This window comes from Terrapene carolina, unplaced genomic scaffold (genome assembly GCF_002925995.2).
Source record: "Terrapene carolina triunguis isolate 2854851 unplaced genomic scaffold, T_m_triunguis-2.0 Scaffold42, whole genome shotgun sequence".
NCBI lineage: Eukaryota > Metazoa > Chordata > Testudines > Emydidae > Terrapene > Terrapene triunguis.
The window spans coordinates 66,074,913-66,096,363 of NW_020664393.1; the positions used below are offsets into that span (position 1 = coordinate 66,074,913).

The window sequence follows — 21,451 nt, forward strand, 5'->3', positions numbered from 1 at the left end:
TGGCCAGGGACATTGTATTCCTTATTGTTGATCAAGTCATCAAAAACCTTTGTGGAACGCAATTGTAATGCACGGCTGCTTATGTGTGTCTACTTTATTTATACAAATGTATCTGGAGATAAAGACAGGGTTAAAATCCAAGCAGAGTGGAGTGTTTCAAAAGAATGAACAAGCACTTAATTTGAATGCTTTAGAAGAGACTTTTTTTCCTACCAACCCTGATACTGTCTGCACCTTTTGTTATTATTTATGGAGCACTATGGGCACTTTGCATGCAGGAGAAAGGATCTACTGTGGCAGAAGCAATGGGCTGGGACTCTTGAGATCTGGTTCAATTCCCAGCTCTTCCACAGACATCCAGCGTGACCTTGGGCAATACTCAGTGCCCCAGATCCTTGCCTGTAAAATGTGGATGATAATTATAACAAAGTAAACAAAAGACCACTGAACTACTTAAGATGGTGGGTATTCAATTTCTAAATAAATGAATTCATCTCTCATTTTCCAAACAATAGGAGTTCATTTTAAGAAAAATAACGGAGGAGGAATTTGACTGCAAAGACTATTTTAAGCCAGATTCTGATCCCAAATAGGTTTAACACTGTGGAGATGCTCCTGAGTTACAATGTTGTGAGATGAGAATCAGGCTGTATTTCTTGGTAGCAGCATGGACATTTCAACCTATAAACACAGAGCCAGTTTCTACCACAACTTACCCATGTGCAATGGTACCTCATTCCTCAAGCAATCCCCATTTGCATCTTTGGTGAACTTTTGTAATTTTTTTAAAAGGAAGTTATTTGAAAATAATGACATGTCATTTACAAAGTTACGCTAAAGTATCTATACTATTCTCTTTCAGTAATTAACTGTTTCCTGGAGAACCATTTCCCTCCATTCTTTTCTTAATTACCCACTGTTCCTTTTCAGAGTAAACATTTTCCATATATCAAGCACTGCACATTTTTACTCTATTTGCTCCCTAAATGCCAGTTATACACCATCATTACCCGCATTTAGTCTTGCTAATAACTCAAAGGCCCATCTATTTAATCCCTATGAAAATACAAACTGACATCCATTCTCAGGCAGTAGCCTCTGTTTTGACAGCCAGGGCATTGAGCTGCAATGTATTTTAAAAAGCCTCTTATAGGAAAAGCACTAACTTGTAGTTTAAATAAACTTTCTCAATGCCTAACATGTTACTCTATGAGCTGTAGAAGATTACATTTCTCATCAAAATGTGACCGGAAATCTCAAAGAAAAGTAATGCAAATCCCTTTTATTAGTGACATGCTAAAAGAAACCCTACAAACTTGGACAAATAAACTAATTATGGGTATACTTTCACTGTTTATTTTAATTAAAGGCAGACATTGCTATTCTGAATTATGATCTGTTTGGGTTCATACTTTTTCCCCCTTTGTTTCTTACAAACCTGTATTTTAAATTGAAATTAAACAACTGATGTCCAAATACTCACAGCTCATAAAGGCAGTCACCAATAAAATCATAATACATTTCACGTAGCCGACAAAACTGCCAGGATAAATAAGTAGTCAGTGTTTATGACATTATAAAAGAAGCCGTTCATAGGTAGCATCTGTGTGACTGACTCAAGCACATTAACCATTAGGAAAACTATGAGTCAAAGTGTCAATATTAGGCATTGCAAAGGAAAAAGCAACACCTTTAAGATTCTGCAAACGTTTATGCAGCATATATAGATTATGTTGATTTTTAAACAGTGTGTCCAAGAAAGTGCTCAGGAGCTGCTCTCCTTTTTGCAATTTTAAATACTTCAGCATCAGGTGCTCTATATAGTGAACAATCACAGCAGTGTTCAGCCTACAAGGATTTTTATAACAGTTGAGCTGGAAGATGAGCCACTCTTTTTGACTAAGGGGCAAGACTGATTTTTGGCTAAGTGAAAGTGAAAATTATGAATAATTTATGCACAACTGGTTGCTAAAAGTAGAATTATAATACTAAATTACTGATTAAACTCAACATTCAGAAACATATAACTTAAATCAGTTAAAACTCAACATATCTACCTCCGAACAGGGAGCATCATGCAAATTGGTGAGTGCTAAGCCTCTTTGCTTCAATCCGTATCAGGAGGCAAGGATGACAGGAGAAGCTTCCTTTACCAGATACCATATGATTACTGCTTTACACAAGCCACAGCAGCAAATGGTGGGTTATTTAAGATCCCATTCACAACCAAATTGCTAAGCAACATGCACTGCTAACAACAATTTTGTTACCATCAGTGTCTCTTATTCGAAAGTACACAATACTGGTGCATCTGTCGGTTCTCCTTAGACTATTAGGAAAACAAACACAGAGAATGAAACTTATAAAAGGGAAGAGAAAGTTACTTACCTTATAGTAACCGGAGATTCTTCAAGATGTGTGGCCCCATCTGTATTCCACTGGGTGTACGCAGGCGCTCCACATGCCGGGAGCATGTGGATTTTGAAATTTTGAAAGCAGTGTCCATTGGGCCACATATGTATTCTCACTCACCTCATGCCCCCGACCTAGGAGATACAGGAAGGGGCAGACCGACAGCCTCTTCAGTTCCTTCTCTGTCACGATCCAAAAGATGGTCCGAAGCAGAGGGGAAGGAAGATAGGTAGCGGAACACAGACAAGAACCACAAGGTTCTTTGATCTCAAAGAACCTTCAGTTACTATAAGGTCTCTTCTTCTTCTTCAAGTACTGGTCCCTATGGGTGACTGACAAGCAGTACTCAAGTAGGAGGAGGGTGTGAGGACACAAGCAGCAGAGCTGAATGAAGGACCACCATTCCAAAGGATACATCAGCGGAGGAATCTTATACCAAAGCATAAAGTCTTACAAACATGTAAGATATCAAGTAGATATCAAGTAGAACTTCTTGAAGCAATACCATAGATGTTGCTTGCACTCTTGTGGAATGGGGCCTTGCCCCATGAAGGGGAGAAAGATTAGACAGATGACAGCAGAGCAAAATACAGCCTTAGATCCTTTCTGAGATTCTTTAAGAGAATACAGCCTGACCACAATCTCTTTCCACTAAGGCAACAAATACTCTGGTAGACTTTGTTCTCTACGTGTAAAAGGTCAATGCTCACTGAGCAACAAGGGGATGGAGCCTCCTTTCTTCTGAGGATGCATGAGGTTTTGAAAAGAACACATTTCTTACTGCTCTAAGGCTCAGATTTGAAAGACTCTTGAATCACAGGTTTAATTACTAGCATAATCAGTTTATCCCTTCATCCTTCCCAAGTACAGACGCTCCCCGACTTATGCATGCGTTCTGTTCCAGAACACCTTGCGTAAGTCAAATTTTGCATAAGTTGGGAATGTATCTCCGACAGTTACGCAAAAAACCAGAACTTTTTCCGTAAGTGCGGATTTCCGTAAGTCGGGTTTGCGTAACCCGGGGAGCGTCTGTATTGAAATTGGGTTTCCTGAAATTCTTTGTGTGGGTCTTTCAAATGAGAACTTAAAACTAGAGGTTGTTGGTGCTTATTGGGGACGTGAAAGAGTCCACAGAAAAAAGATCTAAGCCCTAGTATTCTTGGGCAAACTCTCCTTTTCCTCCATTGCTGCGTAGTGTGTCAGTTATCCACCTGGTTTCCATCCTCCTGCAGCATTTATATAGGCTTAAATTCTGTTTCTAGCACTCCACTCTCCAGAAATTCAGGGCCCAATAGATAGCAGCAGCAGAGAGCAGGATCCTTTCCCCCTGTGCCTATAGATTTGTGTTCCTCAGGGGTTTTATTATCCAGAATGCTGCAAGATGTATGTTGGGGGCTGACGTAGGAGGCATGAGGGGTGGAGGGTCATAGAAAATGGGTCCATCACCTGTATCCACCAGCCAAACCCCTTTGTGAAGGGCAGAGAAGATTTAGATAACATACTGGCGACTACAGCCATTTTGACCCACAGTCTATGGAGAGCCTTCCATTCCCCTTGGCGAAACAAGGCACCCTGCTACTTGAGCCTTACACAGGAAGTCAGGATTTGCCCCATAATTTGTAATGGGCTTTTAGACCCCTTTGGAAAAGAGCAAACTTAATATAAAATATTGTTTTCTGCAAACTGAATGAACACAATGAAGAAATAGCAGGGATGTTTAAATCAAACGCAGTATCAACTGGAAAAAAGTCACCCATGCCCTAGTGTTGAGAGAGGAATGTGCTTGCAGATGTGTGTTACACAGCAGTGAAGACACTTTTTTTTTTTTTTTGCATCCTGACAAATGAATAGGAAACTTTCATTCTTCTGAGGTTTCCTACCTCCCTCAGTTTTCAACTGTGTATTGTGTAACATGAGTGTATTGTGTAATATGAGTATTTTATATTTTTGCACTGTACACTTGCAGGTGTGATCTGACTGCATTTTCCTTGTGCTGACTCTTTAAGGCACTTTGGTGGGTTATTCACACTGCAGCACCTCATAGATACATTTCGCAAATGATTTTTTTAGAGATTCATTCTGGCTTCCTCTTTTCTTAATCCATCATTTGAGGCTTTAGTTTGCAGTTTTCAGGTAAAGCACTTGCAATTAATTCATGATTTAGTTCACTGCATTTGTTGCAATAAACAAATGCAGGAAAGGGGATCAGCTTCTAATGACTCAAAATTTACTTTTTTATTATTTCCTCTTCTCCTCCTTTCTCCCAACACTGACCAACATCTGTTTCCCCAATCGCACTCAATTTATGATTATGATAATAAGATTAACTCGAGGACTTCTAGCTGCTTAGCATTTTCCCTCGGGTTAATAAGAAATTAACTGATTTTTTGTTGTTACATGCTTAACGTGTTATCACAGAGTGTAGCTTGCTGCCCTACTCAAGAAACCAGTTTAGTAATACAAAATTTTTAAAAATTATTAACATTTTTGGATTTCCTAGAAGACTAGTTTGAAAAAGCTGCCTGAGGAATATTTTTAAATAATTTCTAAATTCACACTGACAGGATTTGAACTTCCTGTTCCTAATAAAATAAACAAGAAGTTACACTAAAACCCTGCATCGTTTCATTCATTTTTTTCTGTAGCTATCCCTCAACAGTTATCTATACTTTTATTAACTTCATGGTGCTGCAGGCTTACCAGCAAGTGCAGATCTTAACATATATTATGGTATAGCTAGTAGTTGGAAGTATGGGGAATTCTCATCCCACTGACAAAGTGCTAATGTTTGCCTTAGAGTTTGACACTTGATCAGAATGATTAGTAGCAATTTGACAAAAACACCATTAGGTTTCAGATTTCACTTTTAACGTTGAAATTACAGAAGCACATACTAAGGCTCAAAAGCTCAGGTGCAAATGCTATGGTAAGGAAAGTGACCTTAAACATTTCTGCTGTTAAGCCCCTGATCCTGAAAACTGCTTTGTGCAGGTGTAAATGCAAAGAGCAAATGCTCAGGTTTGTCTAAGAGTTAAGAAAGTAATTTAAGACCAGAGAAGTACCATTTAGTGGTCAGGGTGTAGGCCTGGGAGCCAGGAACCCTTGTCCTCGGTTTTGGATATGGCCATACTACTTCCATGGCCTTGGGCTGTGTCACTGTGCTCCTTCTCCCTGGTCCCTCCCTCCATCTATAAGACAGAGGTCTTGTCTACACACTGAAGTTGCACTAATCGATTTAAAAACAGTTTTAAGATAAATCTAGTGACACTGGTGCAAATCAACGTATAGACATTTTAATTTTGGTTTCTGACCAAAATATTTCCAATTACCTTAAATCCATCCCTAATTGATTTATGCTAAACCAAAATAAATCCGCTTTAAACTGAACTAAGAGTGTCCACATTCCTTGCGACAATAGAACTAAAATCAGTTAAAATCACTTTCAATGAACCCACAGCAACTCTCTCATGTAGAGGTGCCTACAGACGATAATAAGAACACTCACAGTACTTTCTCCCTCACAAGGCTGTTCTGAGGGAATGTCTGCAGGGCATTCCAAAGATGAATAGTGCCATGGAAGTGTTAAGTGATATTATTAATAAACATAGGTTTTGCAGGACAAATCACTGCTATGGTAAAATCTGTGTATGTTACAAATTACAGTACAGTACCTTCTGTCATTCCCATGCCATTAGGGGGCTTGCAGTGCCCAGCATGGCTCACAACCCAAACTGGATACCGCCGGTTTAGTCCATGGTATAATGCCCGTATGAAGGTCCTGTAATAGCCTGCCAGTCCTGGGTTACCTGACAAGAGAAACACACAAGTGTGTTCATGTTGATCTTACAACAACTGACAAACGACAACACAGTTCTGTATAAAACAAACATTTGTTGCATCTTCTTATGTTCTTATGTCTCGTACCTCTGATATTTCTGTACACCTTATTTCACTACAGTACCAAACTGCTTCAATTCTACAGACCATGGGTACTGTATATTTTGACAAGCTGAGAGAGTAACCACAGTGAAAAGTGCATTGCTACCCACACTGAAAGCAATAACTCTTTTTCCATTGAAGGTCAAGCTGCTTTCCCTGTCCATCCTCTTGATTTCTGTTAACTGTGTCTGAAAACTCATATAAATTATACCTACCTTATATACTAACAAATATCAAATGACAATATAAAGTTAGCTCTGGGGAAACCCACTGATGAGTGCAGAATGAAAATATCACAATGATTTCTCCATATCACACTGATGTAGATACTAGATGTTCTGCTACTCCATTCTCTGAAACATCATTAACATTCCTTTATCTCTTTAAAAGCTGATTTGTGTCACATTGGGAATGTGAAGGTATTTCTTGGTCCAGTAAAAGAATGAGACATTTTTCGATCATGTCCACACTGGCAGCTAATTAGATTATAAACTAGAAGCAGCTTTCAAGTATATTTCGAGATGAAGCAGCGTAATATATATTTTTTAATTATCACCAATACTTATTTAAAAATACAGGCTGGTATTTTCAAATACTCCACGGGACTAACTCCCATTGAAACTGAATGTGATTTAGATGCCTAACTCCCTGAGGGGCCTTTGAAAATTCCATTCACAATATTTATTGTTTTTAGGGACATATCGTGAAACCCATACTCAACATTCACTAATTCCATTTCTCAGGCTAAACTTCCAGACTTTGGTGACTGAGAAATTCAGAATACAGCCCATTAAAAATGTGCAGAGTGCATCATGACATTAAGGGTATATCAGCAAGTCTTCCTTCAGTAGCACTTAAAGTGTGGGTGCTATCAGCTGAACACCACTTAGAGCTTCTCTGCACACAAAAATTGTACAGCAGTAACTATACCAGTACAGTTATACCAGTCCAGCCCTATTTGCGTAGATGCAGTTATGCTAGTATAAAGGTGCCAGAAGGGAAATAATCCTGGTATAAGGCTCCTTTATATCAGCATAACTGTGTGCACACTAAGGGTTGTGCCAGTACAATTATTCTGATAAAAATACCCACACCCCTAAGCAAAATAGTTATACAGGTAAAAAAATTGTGTGTAGATCAGATCTAAGTTTATTCCACCTCCTTTTCTTTCTGTGCTGCATATTTTCATTTATTTTAAATCTCTCACTTTAGCCCTTTTATTCTTCAGGTATTATACAGTAAATACAGTGCCCTGCAAAGAGGTGTTCCCTAGAACATGTTGAATGTGCACTTTCTTCTTCACTTATCTCTAGCTAATTGCTTGTGTTAGGTCTGACTGTTTGAGGTTTAATAGAAGTACTATTCTAAAAATAAATGTATTGTTACTAAACTGTACAGATCTAAACAGACTTCACTCAACACCATTTTATGTATTCAAGCCCATGATGTTCATTAGCAAAATTACAATGCGAACAGATAAAAATATTGTGTGTATAATCAAAGAAGCACTACAAGGTTTATATTAGCACCTGGAAAAAATAATTAGGAAAAGTTAAAAATGTGTCCATTTCTAAATGTCTAGATTCTATACAACTTAGCTACATCATACGTGTCAAGTAAACAACAACAAAAAAGGATTTTTGATTAAACAATTATTTATGAGAAAATAAAAACAGATGCAAAAATATATACCACAGAAATGCTTTATTAAACAGCACTCCTTAAAAATGCTTCATGTAGAGAGGTAGAAAGATATTGGAAAGGACTCTAGGCACCACTTGACAAACATCTTGAACTCACATTACAAAAAAGGAAGCCTGTCTTTCAGCAAGATAGAAGATGAAAGTAGCTACCCAGAGATATAGTGTATCTGGTCACTGAAAAATGTTCCTGCATTATACTTCAACTCTGAAATACAATGCATTAAGGTGTTTTATGGTCAAGGAATCCAGTTAACCTCAAAGCAGATATTTTCCTCTCTGAATGCTTCCAATATCCATTTTCAACCAGTTTCTATTTTATTAACTCAAAAACAACTAAAGAGAAAAAAACAATCTTACAATGTCCAGAGCTTTTACACATTCTCTCCCATCATCAACTAGGGCAGCTAGTATGAAAGTATTCTCATGCTTCAGCCACCCGCTGAAGAATAGTGAAAGTCTGAAGTGTTTATAGCGTACTTGTCAGGCTTTGTGTTAAATCCTCTATATAGCTCAGGGCACCTGTGACTAATGCCTTTCTGAGACAAAGGAGATTTTTATCCTCTGATAAATGGAGCTGCTACCTGAAGTTTATTTTAGACAGGGAAGAGAGATAAGACCCATAAAAAGCAGGCAAGTGCGCCCCACCCCGAACCCTCATTATAAGTACCTGCTCAGGATAAAAGAAATACTGTGCAGTCAATTGTTAAAATAGCTACTGATACTTAAAAATGTCTTGAAAGGGTAGAAATGAGAACCATTGCCACAAAGTGAGCTCCTTAATAAGAGAAATCAATAGCATGTCAAGGTTTTAACCAACAAAAAGTGAACTGAGAATAGTTAGTAGCTAGTAGTAGAGAAATTCCATAGCGAATTGAAGAATAGTTATAAGCAAATTGCTTATTGAGCTTTCAGTTCCAATGGAGTTACTCCAGAGTTGCAGCAGTGTAACTGACAGCAGAGCATAGCACCTCGCCCACGATCGAAAAGCCACAATGCCGACGCCTGAGAAGTGGTGCAAAATGGAAGCCTCTCAGGGTATGTCTACAATGCAGCTGGGTAGACGGACATACACAAGGTATGTCTACAATCCGAGCACGGACACACACTAGCTCAACTCAAGCTAGTATGCTTGAGTATAGCAGTATAACTGGGGTAGCATAGGCAGTAACTTGGGCTAGCTGCTCAAGTACATAATGAGGGGGTCCAGGTGGGCTTGTGCTCAGGTGGCTGCCACCTATGACACACCAGCTACACTGTTATATTTAGCATGCTAGCTCAAGCAGAGCTAACATGTGTCTGTCTACCCACACTGGGAAGCACACTCCCAGCTGCACTGTAGACAAATTTAAGCATCCAGTTAAGGGTAACATTTGCAATCCCCAAGCCAGTGGAGTTTACAACCTATTGTACTTCAAACTTCTACACCCCAGTATAATGTTCAGCAGCTTTACCTGGTCAGTCTGAAAGACACAAAAGGTGTCTGTCAGTAAAGGAGAGTTTTTTGGGGACCGGGTTGTTGTTTTTAGTGCAAAAGGAATCTAAGCAAAGCATTTCCATGCATCACAATTACAAGGTAACAAATGTTTCCTAGGCAGGAGTATCCTTGCGCGGGCCACTTAGGGATCTGTGGCAAAAATCTGTCTGGGGATTGGTCCTCTTTGAGCAGGGGGTTGGACTAGATGATCTCCTGAGGTCCCTTCCAACCCACATATTCTATATCAATGAAAGACAATGAGTTTTAGTCTGTGCATTGGTTTGTGACCAAAATATGTAGTTTTAGGAGCTCTTCTGTTGCAACCAAAATATTATCTAATTAAACAATTTAAATTCTATTTACCTTGTGGGATGAACTGCCAAGTTTATCACAATGATAAATGCTCCTGGAGCAATGTACTACTGCTCATTTGTCCATTCTACAGATTTCCCAATAGCATCAAAACAAAAACCATGCAGCTTATCTCGATTTCTTTATCCCAGCAAGTAACTGTTGAAAAATGGAAACCCTGAGTGAATGCAATATGCTGTATCAACTTTCACCATTTGCAGGGTACTCAAGTTTATTTGAGCAACACATCATTTCTCAACCACCTCAGGGCAACTGAATCATTCATGTACGGTAGCAGTTTCAAGTTCCAAAGATTAATCAATAGGAAGAAGTACATATTAAGCAGATGTCCCCAACTGTGCTTTCTTTGTTATGGTTTTCATATTTTCAAAAACATCAAATCAATTATTGATAAGGAGTGAACACAACAGAAACAAATATTTTGATTTTGTTTTCTTGGATTAGATTACAAGTTTGATTGATAAAGGTACCACTGTTCACGGGAATACTTAGACTTCCGAAAGGTGTTTGACTGGGTACAGCATGGCATTTTGATTAATAAATAGAACGATATAAAATTGACACTAAATGAATAAAGAGCTGGCTAACTGATGGACCTCAGAATGTAATTGCAAATGGGGAATCATCATCTAATGGGTGTTTCTAGTGGGGTCCTTCAGGGATCAGTTCTTCGTCCTGCGCTAGTGAACATTTTTATTAGTGACCTGGAAGAAAACAAAACCATTGATAAAGTTTGCAGATGGCACAAAAACTGGGGGAGTGGTAATAAACTCTCAGTTTCATAGGATTTATGGCCAGAAGGAACTATCAGATCATCTAGTCTGACCTTCTGTATAAAATGGGCCAGAGAATTCCACCCATTTACCCCTGCATTTAGCTCAATAAACTTTTGCATGGCTAAAGCGAATCGTCCAAACACACATTCAGTCTTGATTTAAAGATCTCAAGAGATGGAGAATCCATCACCTTCCTTGGTAATTTGTTCCAATTGTTAATCACTCACGTTGTTAGAAAGGTGTCCTTTATTTTTAATTTAAATTTGTCTGGCTTTAACTTTCAGACATGAGTTCTTGTTATGCCATTCTCCGGTAGATTAAAGAGCCCTTTAGTATCTGGTATTTTCTCCCCATGAAGGTACTTAGCTGTGAGATATGACAATTTATACCAGCTGGAGTTCTGCCCCAATGTTTCATTGATAAACAATAGCAATGCTGCCACACAACTTGGCATTTCCTCTGGAAAGCTACACAGAGGGAAACTGTAGGTTTGTTTAAACACACACGCGCACACACGCACTTTCAAAAGAACCAAGCTATCTATATAGTAAGGAAGTATGGAATTGGATATAGTATCACCATCCAAGTTAATTATGTGGTTGAAGTTTTGTGTTCAAAATGTAAGTAAATAATAATGTTTATTTTAAAATCACCATAACCCCTGCACACAGTGCAGCAAAGACAGGTAGCTTTTGGGTCTATAAGACTCAAGCATTTTGAATTTTTCTGCAATTTTTTTTTTTTTTTTTATAATATGTAGCCTGAACCTTAGTTGGGAAAACAGGGGTAGCACATAGCCCCGCATACTTTGAAATAATCCCCAGATTTACTGCAGAACTCAAAACATCCTCAAAACAATAGTTCCAATAAAATATAAAAGTGAATTGTTTAGGTTTGTAAAAAAATTAGTGTACCATTAAATTTAGCAGTAGGCACATGACACAAAAACAACACACAGAGGGCTTATTTTTGAAACAGGAATAGATTAAAGCGCACTGTGGAATTTTTAGTGCATGGCAGCAGAGTCCACACACACATTTAGTGTGTGACATGCTAGCGAGGGGTAGATTTACACCCATTTGCCAAAAATTAGGCATTCGTATAGACAAGCCCACATACTGCACAATCCAGTTCCTGCCAAAAAAGGGGTAACTCAGGAACACATCTGGCTTCACAGCCATGTTTCCCAACCTAGGGAAACCTGACTACTCCAGGGGGAGCACAGAGTAAAAAACAGAACAAAACTCAGAGGACCCCCCTCTGTCTTAGGTTCAAAGTACAGCAAACAAAGATACACACTCTGGTAAAAAGGTACAACTCAAACAGTTTTGTAAGGGGTATAAATACCTCTGCATCAAGGCATAAACCACCCTCTAATTTATTGAAGTTTAGGAAAGAAATTTTCACCACATGTACATTTATTCTTCAGTTCCCAAGCAAAACAGAACATGACACAAAAATACAGCAGGAGGCGATTTATACACAGCCCTCTCTCTCCTCCAGCAGCTCATCCTCTGAGCTCCCCATAACTTCCTGTTCCTCCCAAATTTATTTATATATATATATATATATATATCTCCACCCAGCTACTGAGCCAAATGTCTCATTAGCCCAGCAATTACCACCCAGGTGTCAGTCATCCCTCCCAACAGAAACCGGTTACTTGCTCCCAGCGGAACCTGCACCTTTCTTTGTGCTGCAGCATACTCAGTGCCGAGGGTGCTACCCTAGCACCCTGCCGCAGCAGGTTATTCCATCACTGCCAGCTATAAGGTTTCTTGCACCTTCTTCTTAAGCAGCTGGTATTTGCCACGGTTGGAGACAGGATACTGAGGTAGCTAGACCACTGGTCCAATTTAGTTTGGAGATTCCTATACACACACAAGGTCTAAATCTGACCCACAGGGTGTAAGGGAGTGTGAAGAGAGCATAGAGAATGAGAGAAGCTCTCTGAATAAATGAAGGGAGAAACACAGGCAGCAGTGGATTTACAAAGAGCTTTAGAACTGCTAGATATAATCAACAATTGCCACAGATTTAATTTTAGAAACATTCCAGTTTCAGAACTCAGAACTTTTGCAACAAGATTCACGTGATAATTTGTTTCGACAAAATCAAAATGCTGAAGGGTGTTTTGAAATGAGCAACTATAAATGAAAGTTTAAATCCGAGGTGCACAGCAGGACCCCACAGATTTCATTTCTGTCGCATGGATTCCAGTTGCCCCCTTCCAGGGCTGCCATGGCTCCCAATTCTGACTTGAGGAATCACGAAGACAAGTTTCTTGCTCACAGAAACTTAATCTGTCCTTGGCTGCAGTCCAGCAACCAAGGAAGTCAGAGATGTAACTCACCTATGTTCATGCATGGAAAGCAGCCCACATAGATGTCAGACGGATTTAAATGGAGCATATACAGAATACAATGATGTTCTCACACATGGGAAAGGCTTAAGGAGGCTGTCACACACACACCTAAAACAAATGGATCAGGCCTTAAAGGGAAACATAGGTTTCCGTGACATGCTGGGCAAAGGATTTGCAAATAAGATATATCGAATGTATATTATATTTATACAAATGATCATCATAATTAGCTCGTCAATTAACTTTCATTTCTTACCTGTGTGCACATACAAGGGCATGATGATCTCTCTCCTTTATTCTTTCCCTTAAACATAGCCAAAGTGCAGGCAACTGCAAGTATCTTAAGCAGAAACACATACAAGCGGGCTTCATTTTGACCCATCATAACTCTGGTGCTACGAACTCGGTTGAAGAGCACCTTATAGTTTTTGCCTCCATTATGTAAACAGGGGACCTAATCTGCATTTTGCACTTACAGTCACTTGTCCACATGTACAGACTAGTGGAAAACTCAAAAGGATTCTGTCAAGCACCTCCTGTAAATACAGCTTATTATGTCCCTGAGATTCCCGCCCTTCTTCCCTCCTGAACTCTAAACATATTGAATTTTTGCCCAGATAGCTATAAGAATCAGGCTATTTTGTGTGTGAAGTGGCATGTGGAACCCACATGGCAAAGTAATCAAAGAACTGTGGGCAGTCTTAGGGTTGCCAACTTTCTATTTGCACAAACCCGAACACTCATGCCCCGCCCCTCCTCCGGGACTCCTCCCATGCCCCGCAACTTCTCTGAGGCCCCGCCCCCACTCAGTCCATCCCTCCCCCCTCTCTCGCTCACTCTCCCCACCCTCACTCACTCACTCATTTTCACCAGGCTGGCTAGGAGGGCTGGAGTGAGGGCTTTGGCTGGGGGTGCGGGCTCCGGGGTGCGGCCAGAAATGAGTTCAGAGTGCGAGAGGCGGCTCCAGGCTGAGGCAGTGGGTTGGGATGCGAGAGGGGGTGAGGGCTCCAGCTGGGGGTGCCGGCTCTGGGGTGGGGCTGGGGATAAGGGGTTTGGGGTGCAGGAGGGTTCTCCGGGCTGGGACTGTGGGATTCAGAGGGCGGGAGGGGGATCAGGACTGGGGCGCGGGGGGGAATGAGGGCTCTGGCTAGGGGTGCGGGCTCTGGGGTGAGGCTGGGGATGGGGAGTTTGGGGTGTAGGAAGGTCCTCCGGGCTGGGATTGAGGGATTCAGAGGGCAGGAGGGGGATCAGGACTGGGGCAGGGGGTTGGAGCCCAGGAGGGGGCCAGGGGTGCAGGCTCCCACCAGCGCTTACCTCAAGCAGCTCTGAGAAGCAGTGGCATGTCCCCCCTCCAGCTCCTACACAGAGGCGCAACCAGATGGCTCTGCGTGCTGCCCTGTCCGCAGGTGCCACCCCCCACAGCTCCCATTGGCCACAGCTCCCGGCCAATGGGAGCTGCAGGGGCGGCACTTGGCGTGCAGGCAGTGTGAGGAGCCTCCTGGCTGCCCCTACGCGTAGGAGCCGGAGGAGGGAACATGCCAGCAGCTTCCCGGCAGCTGCGCGGCGCGGAGGCTAGCAGGGAGACTGCCAGCCCCACTGTGCAGTGCCATCAACCAGACAGTCAACATCCTGGTCAGCGGTGCTGACAGGAGCCGCCGTGATCCCTTTTCAAGTGGGTGGGCCAGTCAAAAACTGGACACCTGGTCATGCAAGGCAGCATACATATTTAAATTCCATCTGTAGGATGAATCAGGTCTGTACCATTCTGTGAGAGATCTCACTGCCAGCCTAACTAACGTGCCTGAATCTAACCAGCTAACCAATTGTGCCTGTGAATCAATTCCACGGACTGAGGGCTAGAAATCACAACAGGACAGCGCATCCTGATTTTCCATGTATGAGTAAGAGCATATGCCAGTGTAGGCTACAGATAATTAAAGTTTGAAATCCCAGATGTGCCTTTGCAAAACCTTTGGACATAGACATTAGTAAGCAGTACTGAAGAGGTGCATTACATTTATCAAGTGCAATGTCATATTTCAATAATTACCTTCAACTCACCCAGATTTTAAATGTACATAAACATGGCAAGTCATGGGATGTAAATTTATTAATAAATTGATTCCTTATGAAACTTTTGCAATATTCCAAATTCATATTTATTAGAGGCAGAAAAAAGTTAAGAGGAAGCTATCAGACTGACAAACGGACAGCATAAAAGTTTAGCAGGATGCAGCAGTCTCTTAAGGTGGCCCCCACAACTTCCCAGGGGTTAAGCTTTAACAACTTTTTTTCCTCTTCCCTGCAGAACAAATAAACAATTTAGACCATTTAATTATGTTTCTTGGTATAGCAAAAGGTTTGTTAAGCAAGAGTGCAGAAATGACGATGTCAAAAAGGGCCACTGAATGACTTAATATGTAAACACTCAAAAGTCAGATGGTGACACTAAATAGTACTATGTATCTTAAATAAAAAGATATAGGACCAGATCCTCATGAGGTGTAAATGCAACATTCAATATGGAGCTACACTGATTTATAACAGCTGAAGACCTGGCCCAGGACGAATGCTCTTTTATGGACACGAGAATAAGGGGAAAATAGGTTTAATAAATCCTAGTATAAACTTTTTTCCCTGGAAATTAATGAACTTGTAATTTTCCTATTTGAAATCTAAAACAATGTCAAATTCAAGTCTTGTTTTCAAATAAGCCAGGCACCCTGCTGAATGACCACGGTATTTTTAATATTAGTTTCTGTAGTACTTTTTGAGTCAGATAATATACAAAGAGAATGAAAGAGAAAAAAAAAACACAACCCAAAAACCCAACAAAACAACCCAGATATTTGATAAATATATATATATATTTATGTAAACACTTATTATATATATATATATATATAAAATAAACTTTAGTCAACCTGTATTGAGGTCTGTTTAAGGTAATCCAATTACTTTTCTATTTTATTCTATAAAGGACAATGACCTTATGAAATTAATCTGTTTATACAGGAGAACCTCAGTTACAAACACTTGGGGAATGGAGGTTATTCGTAACTCTGAAATGTTCGTAATTCTGAACAAAACATTATGGTTGCTCTTTCAAAAGTTTACAACTGAACATTCACTTAATACAGCTTTGAAACTTTACTATGCAGAAGAAAAATGCTGCTTTCCCTTCATTTTTAAGTACTTTATATTTAACTATTTAACGCAGTGCTACTTGCTTTTTTTTTTTTTTTTTTTGGGTCTCTGCTGCTGCCTGATTGCACTTCTGGTTCCAAATGATGTGTGTGGTTTACTGGTCAGTTCGTAACTCTGGTGTTCGTTACGCTCAGGTTCTACTGTAGCATTCTGGAAAAATATTCCAAATGACTAATTGTGAATGCCCTTTAAACATTTCCAAATAATCTTTTCTAGGTTTACTAGTCACTGACCAAAAAGCACACTAACTGACTTCTAAGCTAGGACTCAGTTTGATTTATCTGTTTGTTTTTTAAAATAATATCATCACACAAAAGATAAAATTAGGAGGCCAGTAAATGTGATGTAGGGTGTTACTTAGGATGTGGCTAGATCCTACTCCTTTCAAACAGCCTGATCCAAAATCCACTGAGGCCAATGGGAGTCTTCCCAAATTTGGTTGGATCCTAAGCCAATGGGAGGGTTGCCACTGGCTTTAATGAAGCCGAATCAGATCTAAGGGGAATCAATCTTCTTGGGAATGAAAGGTATGAAATGAAGAAAAGAGACTCACGAATGGCACAAAAATTAATACTGGGCAAAATCTGGTTATACGGTATATTAATAATTTTTAATAAAGTATATGGAGCAAGTTGGAAAAAAATAACCCAATGAATCAAAACTGGCAGCAGCCAATACAAGGAAAGAGGGCAAGATAAATCCAAATGGAGTTGGACAGACTACAAATGGGCAGACAAACTCTTATGCAATTCAATGGAGAGAAATATAAGGCAATGAAGTTATGGCTAAAAAACATTAAAAAACAATGTACTCACAATATTATTTGACTACAATACATTGCATAGCAAATGGTTCTATGATTTTATCCACCACTGGTGTGGAATTCATGCTTACGTGGAGGTGGGGGAGAAAGCAATTAATTTTTTGCATCTTTGAATTTAAAGTTTGCAAATGTAAACTGAAGGTCTCCCAACCTTGTACCAGGGGCCTGAATGACAAAAACTGGAAAGTGTGTGTGTTTTTGATAGTTTCAGTATAAACCAGTTTATAGACATAAAGTAAGCACATGCATACAAGGACTAACATTAATAATGGAAGAAGATTAGAAAAAGCTATGTCTGCATTCCTTAAAAAAAGAGAAGATTCCTTTGGGATATTCAAAACTTTCAAGGGACCACGGCACACTTTTACAGAGATGTTAAAAGGCAATTTGGTATCCTATCTCACTCCTGAGTCCTAAAGAAAAGATAATACCTTAGGTTTTGCTCCCTAAAGTCTAATAACGGACTCACACCTGTACTCCTTACTGACTCTCAACTCAGCCAAAACTCCCACTGACATCAGTGTTCAGGCAAAGGACTGGGGGAAAGATGGTTCCTATTAGTGGCTCTGCCACAGACTTCCTGAGTGATCTTTTTCATCTCCATCAACTTCTCTGTGCCTCGGTTTCTCCATCTGTAAAATGGGGGTGATAATACTGCTCTACCATGCAAGAGTGTTGCAAAGCTAAACTCATAAGTGCTCGTGAAGTCCTTTGACCTGATGAAGCCTGGGTACTAGAAATGGGTACTAAAACTTAAAACTGAGAGATGGAAAGACATAATGAAAATGCAAGTTATTGTTTGTTTATTATGAAAGTTTTTCCTTCTTTAGGAATGACTAAGGAGTGCTGTCCATTATATATACTAGCATACTCATTGGAAAGCACTGCAACACACAGGTACAGGAGAAGGAAAGAACAGATTGGCAGCTTTGACTTTGAACTTTTGGCTTGGTCAATTTTTCACAATTTGAACATTTTTAAAAAAAAATAATGGGTCAGATTTATCCCAGGCATAACTCCATGACTCCTACAGGCTTATACCAGGGGATGAATGAGGCCTGGCCTATGCGTTAATTACATTCAGAGAGTGGAAGACATGTTTACTTTCTGTGACTTAAAGAGATCAGCAGGTCAAAGTATTAAATGTCACTTCAGATCTGTATCAGCTCAGGCACTTCCAGCGGCAGTGACCAGGAAGGAAGAACTACATTATATACTGATACTGGAGTTACTAACATTTTAAACTTCTTATGCATGCAAGATGTTGACTCCACCAAAACTGAATTCCCTCCACAGCCAGATCTAACAGCAGGTAGTTTCCTCTTTCCTTCTGCTTCACGGGCCAACTGATGAGAAACATTCCATTGTTTAAAAACATCTCCCTGGCTAAGGATGGCTCGAAAATTCTTAAAGTTTTACATTATAATAAAGGGGCTTTTCCCTCTCCAGTGTTGCCCAGCCAATCCTGCAGCAGCTATCCTTCCAAAAGATTCCACAATCAAGGACCCACTCCATTGGCAGAGACCATCTAAACTGCAGAGAGAGAAAATGCATTAAGTTTTCAATGCAAAATGTCGATCCCTCTGATTTGGTAGAGGGAGAACCTGGCAAAGCATAGATGTCACTCATCCTTCCAGTCACTGTCCTGCCCTCTCAAACTTGACAAAGCCCAATCTCTGCAGGGCCCCATCAGAAGGATTTCTGCAGCACTGCGGAAGGAAACAAAAGTAGCATCCCAAACTCAAGATTGACATAGGCCTCTTTCTGCCCCAGGAAGAAGGAAGCATGGAATATGCATCGCCTATTTTTAAAGAAAGATTTTTTTTCTGGTCTTGAAACGCAGTGGAAGCCGGTGTGATGACTCAGCTGAAACAAACCACAGCAACAGTCAGATTACACAGTATTACTCAAATATTTAGCGCTCTTAGGACCTGATCCAAAAGCCAATGAACTCAATGGGAGTCTTCCCACTGAAGCCCATACAGTGCTTGTCATGTGTAGCTCTCAAAGCACTTGATATAAGAGGATAAGTGTAATTATTCCCATTTTACTCATGAGGACAGACATAAAGTGACTTGCCAAAGGCCTCATAACAAGTCATGGCATTAGTAGGAACATAACCCAGGTCTCTCAATCCATTACCTGTCCACCACACCACAAAGCTTATTAAAGTTCAGCAAAGTGAGTACTGTGTCATTATAATTATGCAAGTTAAGTTTACCAGTGGTTGTATCGTGGAAGTGCTGATCAAAGAAAGCACATTGGTTTGATTAAAAATAATATAAATTGGCACAGAAAATAGGTACAAGATCATGAACTGACCCCTAATGACTGAGAAAAGTCTAGAAATTCATAGAATCCAAGGCCAGAAGGGACCATTGTTATAATCTAGTCTGATCTTCTGTATAACACAGATGAGAGAACTTCCTCAAAATAATTTCTAGCGCAGATCCTTTAGAAAAACATCCAATCTTAATTTAAAAATTGTCACTGATTGGGAATCCACCATGACCTTCGGTAAATTGTTCCAATGGTTAGTTACTTTCACTGTTAAAAATTTACACCTTATTTCCAATCTGAATTTGTCTAGCGTCAACTTCCAGCCCTTGGATCATGTTATAGCTTTTCTTTGCTAGACTGAAAAACCCATTATTATATATTAGTTCCCAACGTAGGTACTTGGGGGCCGTGATCAGGACTCCCCTTAACCTTCTCTTTGTTAAGCTACATAGATTCAGCTCCTCTCTGAACCCTCTCCAAGTTATCAACATCCTTCTTGAATTGTGGACACCAGAACTGGACACAGTACACCTCCAGCCCGATATAACGCGACCCGATATAACACGAATTCGGATATAACGCGGTAAAGCAGTGCTCCGGGGGGGCGGGGCTGCGCACTCCGGCGGATCAAAGCAAGTTCGATATAACGCGGTTTCACCTATAACGCGGTAAGATTTTTTGGCTCCCGAGGACAGCGTTATATCGAGGTGGAGGAGTATTCCTGCAGCAATTGCACCAGTGCCACATACAGAGGTAAAATAACCTCTCTAATTCTACTCGAGATTCCTCTGTTTATGCATCCTATGATTGCATTAGCTCTTTTGGCCACAGCATCAATCTGGGAGCTCATGTTCAGCTGATTATCCTCCATGACCCCCAAATCTTTTTCGGAGTCACTGCTTCCCAGGATAGAGTCCCCCATCCTGTAAGTATGGCCTACATTCCTTTTCCCTAGAGGTATAAATTTAGCATTTAGCCATATTAAAATGCATATTATTTGCTTGAGCCCAGCTTACCAAGTGATCCAGATTGCTCTGAATTAGTGACCTGTACTCTTCATTATTTATCACCTCCCAAATGTTTGTGTCATCTGCAAACTTTATCAGTGATGATTTTATTTTTTCTTTTAGGAAAGTAATAAAAATGTTAAATAGCACAGGACCAAGAACCACTGTGGGACCCCACTAGAAACACAATTACATTTCGAGAGCTATCAGTTAGCCAGCTTTAATATGCGCCATGTTAATGGTGTATCTTTATAAATGATGAAGCGTTGCTGCTTGGGGGCAGAAGGAAGAATTACCCTGGCTTTTTGTTGTTGTCTGTTTCCCTTCATTTATAAGTTTGCAAAATTCAATCATTTGCAATACATCTCAGTTAGCATGGGAATCAGCAAGATGCTACCTGTACTGTGACATCGCAGCAGAGAATTGTGTTCTTAATAACTTAACTATCTATTTCCCTCAACTGTAATTGTGGAAGGCGGGGGTGGAGGGGGAGGAAGTTATTTTGCTCTCCAGGGGGTATTTGACCAGCATGAATACTCTGGTCATTAACTTGAAGCACTGAACTGTGCTGAGCCATCCGTTCCCTTTGGTTGTTTCATTTAAGTACAAATATCAAAAATTGCCAGAGAACAGTAGGGGTTCTTTTCCCGTTGTCAATCAGTCCCTTCCTCTTGCTCCTCCGCAGTACTAGTAATGGCACGTTATGTTTAAAGTACACAAGAAGAGCCACATTCTGATATCAGCAAAACCACTAGAGCCAATGGACTAAATTTACCCCAACTTTCTTAAGGTCCACAAACATCAGGAAGCCTGCTAAGGGGCAATTGGAGCTGTATAATATGGTCTCAACCTCTCTGGTGCCCCACAGTGTGTCATGTACTAGGTTCAGCATCCACTAGCAAAACTGCCCTGGAACCCTGGGTGGAAACCAAGCCAAAGCTGACCGTCTCTGGAAGAAGCCATGAGGGATGGTGGAACTGGAGCAATCACTGCCCTCTTGTGGGATGCTGGAGTGCTATAGTGTCGTCTCTCCCCCCCCTCCCCCATCCCTTCTAGATGTCTGATAGTGTATCTTCGCACCACAGGCTCCAAG

The 21,451-nt window shown here is 40.4% G+C and overlaps 1 protein-coding gene across 3 annotated transcripts in view; it reads right to left on the reverse strand.

Moving 5' to 3' along the window:
* LDAH (lipid droplet associated hydrolase) overlaps nt 1-21,451 on the reverse strand; it is a 187,337-nt gene that overhangs the window by 138,919 nt on the left and 26,967 nt on the right. For all 3 annotated transcript variants that reach the window (XM_026655710.1, XM_026655703.1, XM_026655700.1), the window contains one exon: nt 6,084-6,218. In XM_026655710.1, coding sequence (XP_026511495.1) covers nt 6,084-6,218 — 135 coding nt within the window. The remainder of the gene's footprint in view (nt 1-6,083; nt 6,219-21,451) is intronic.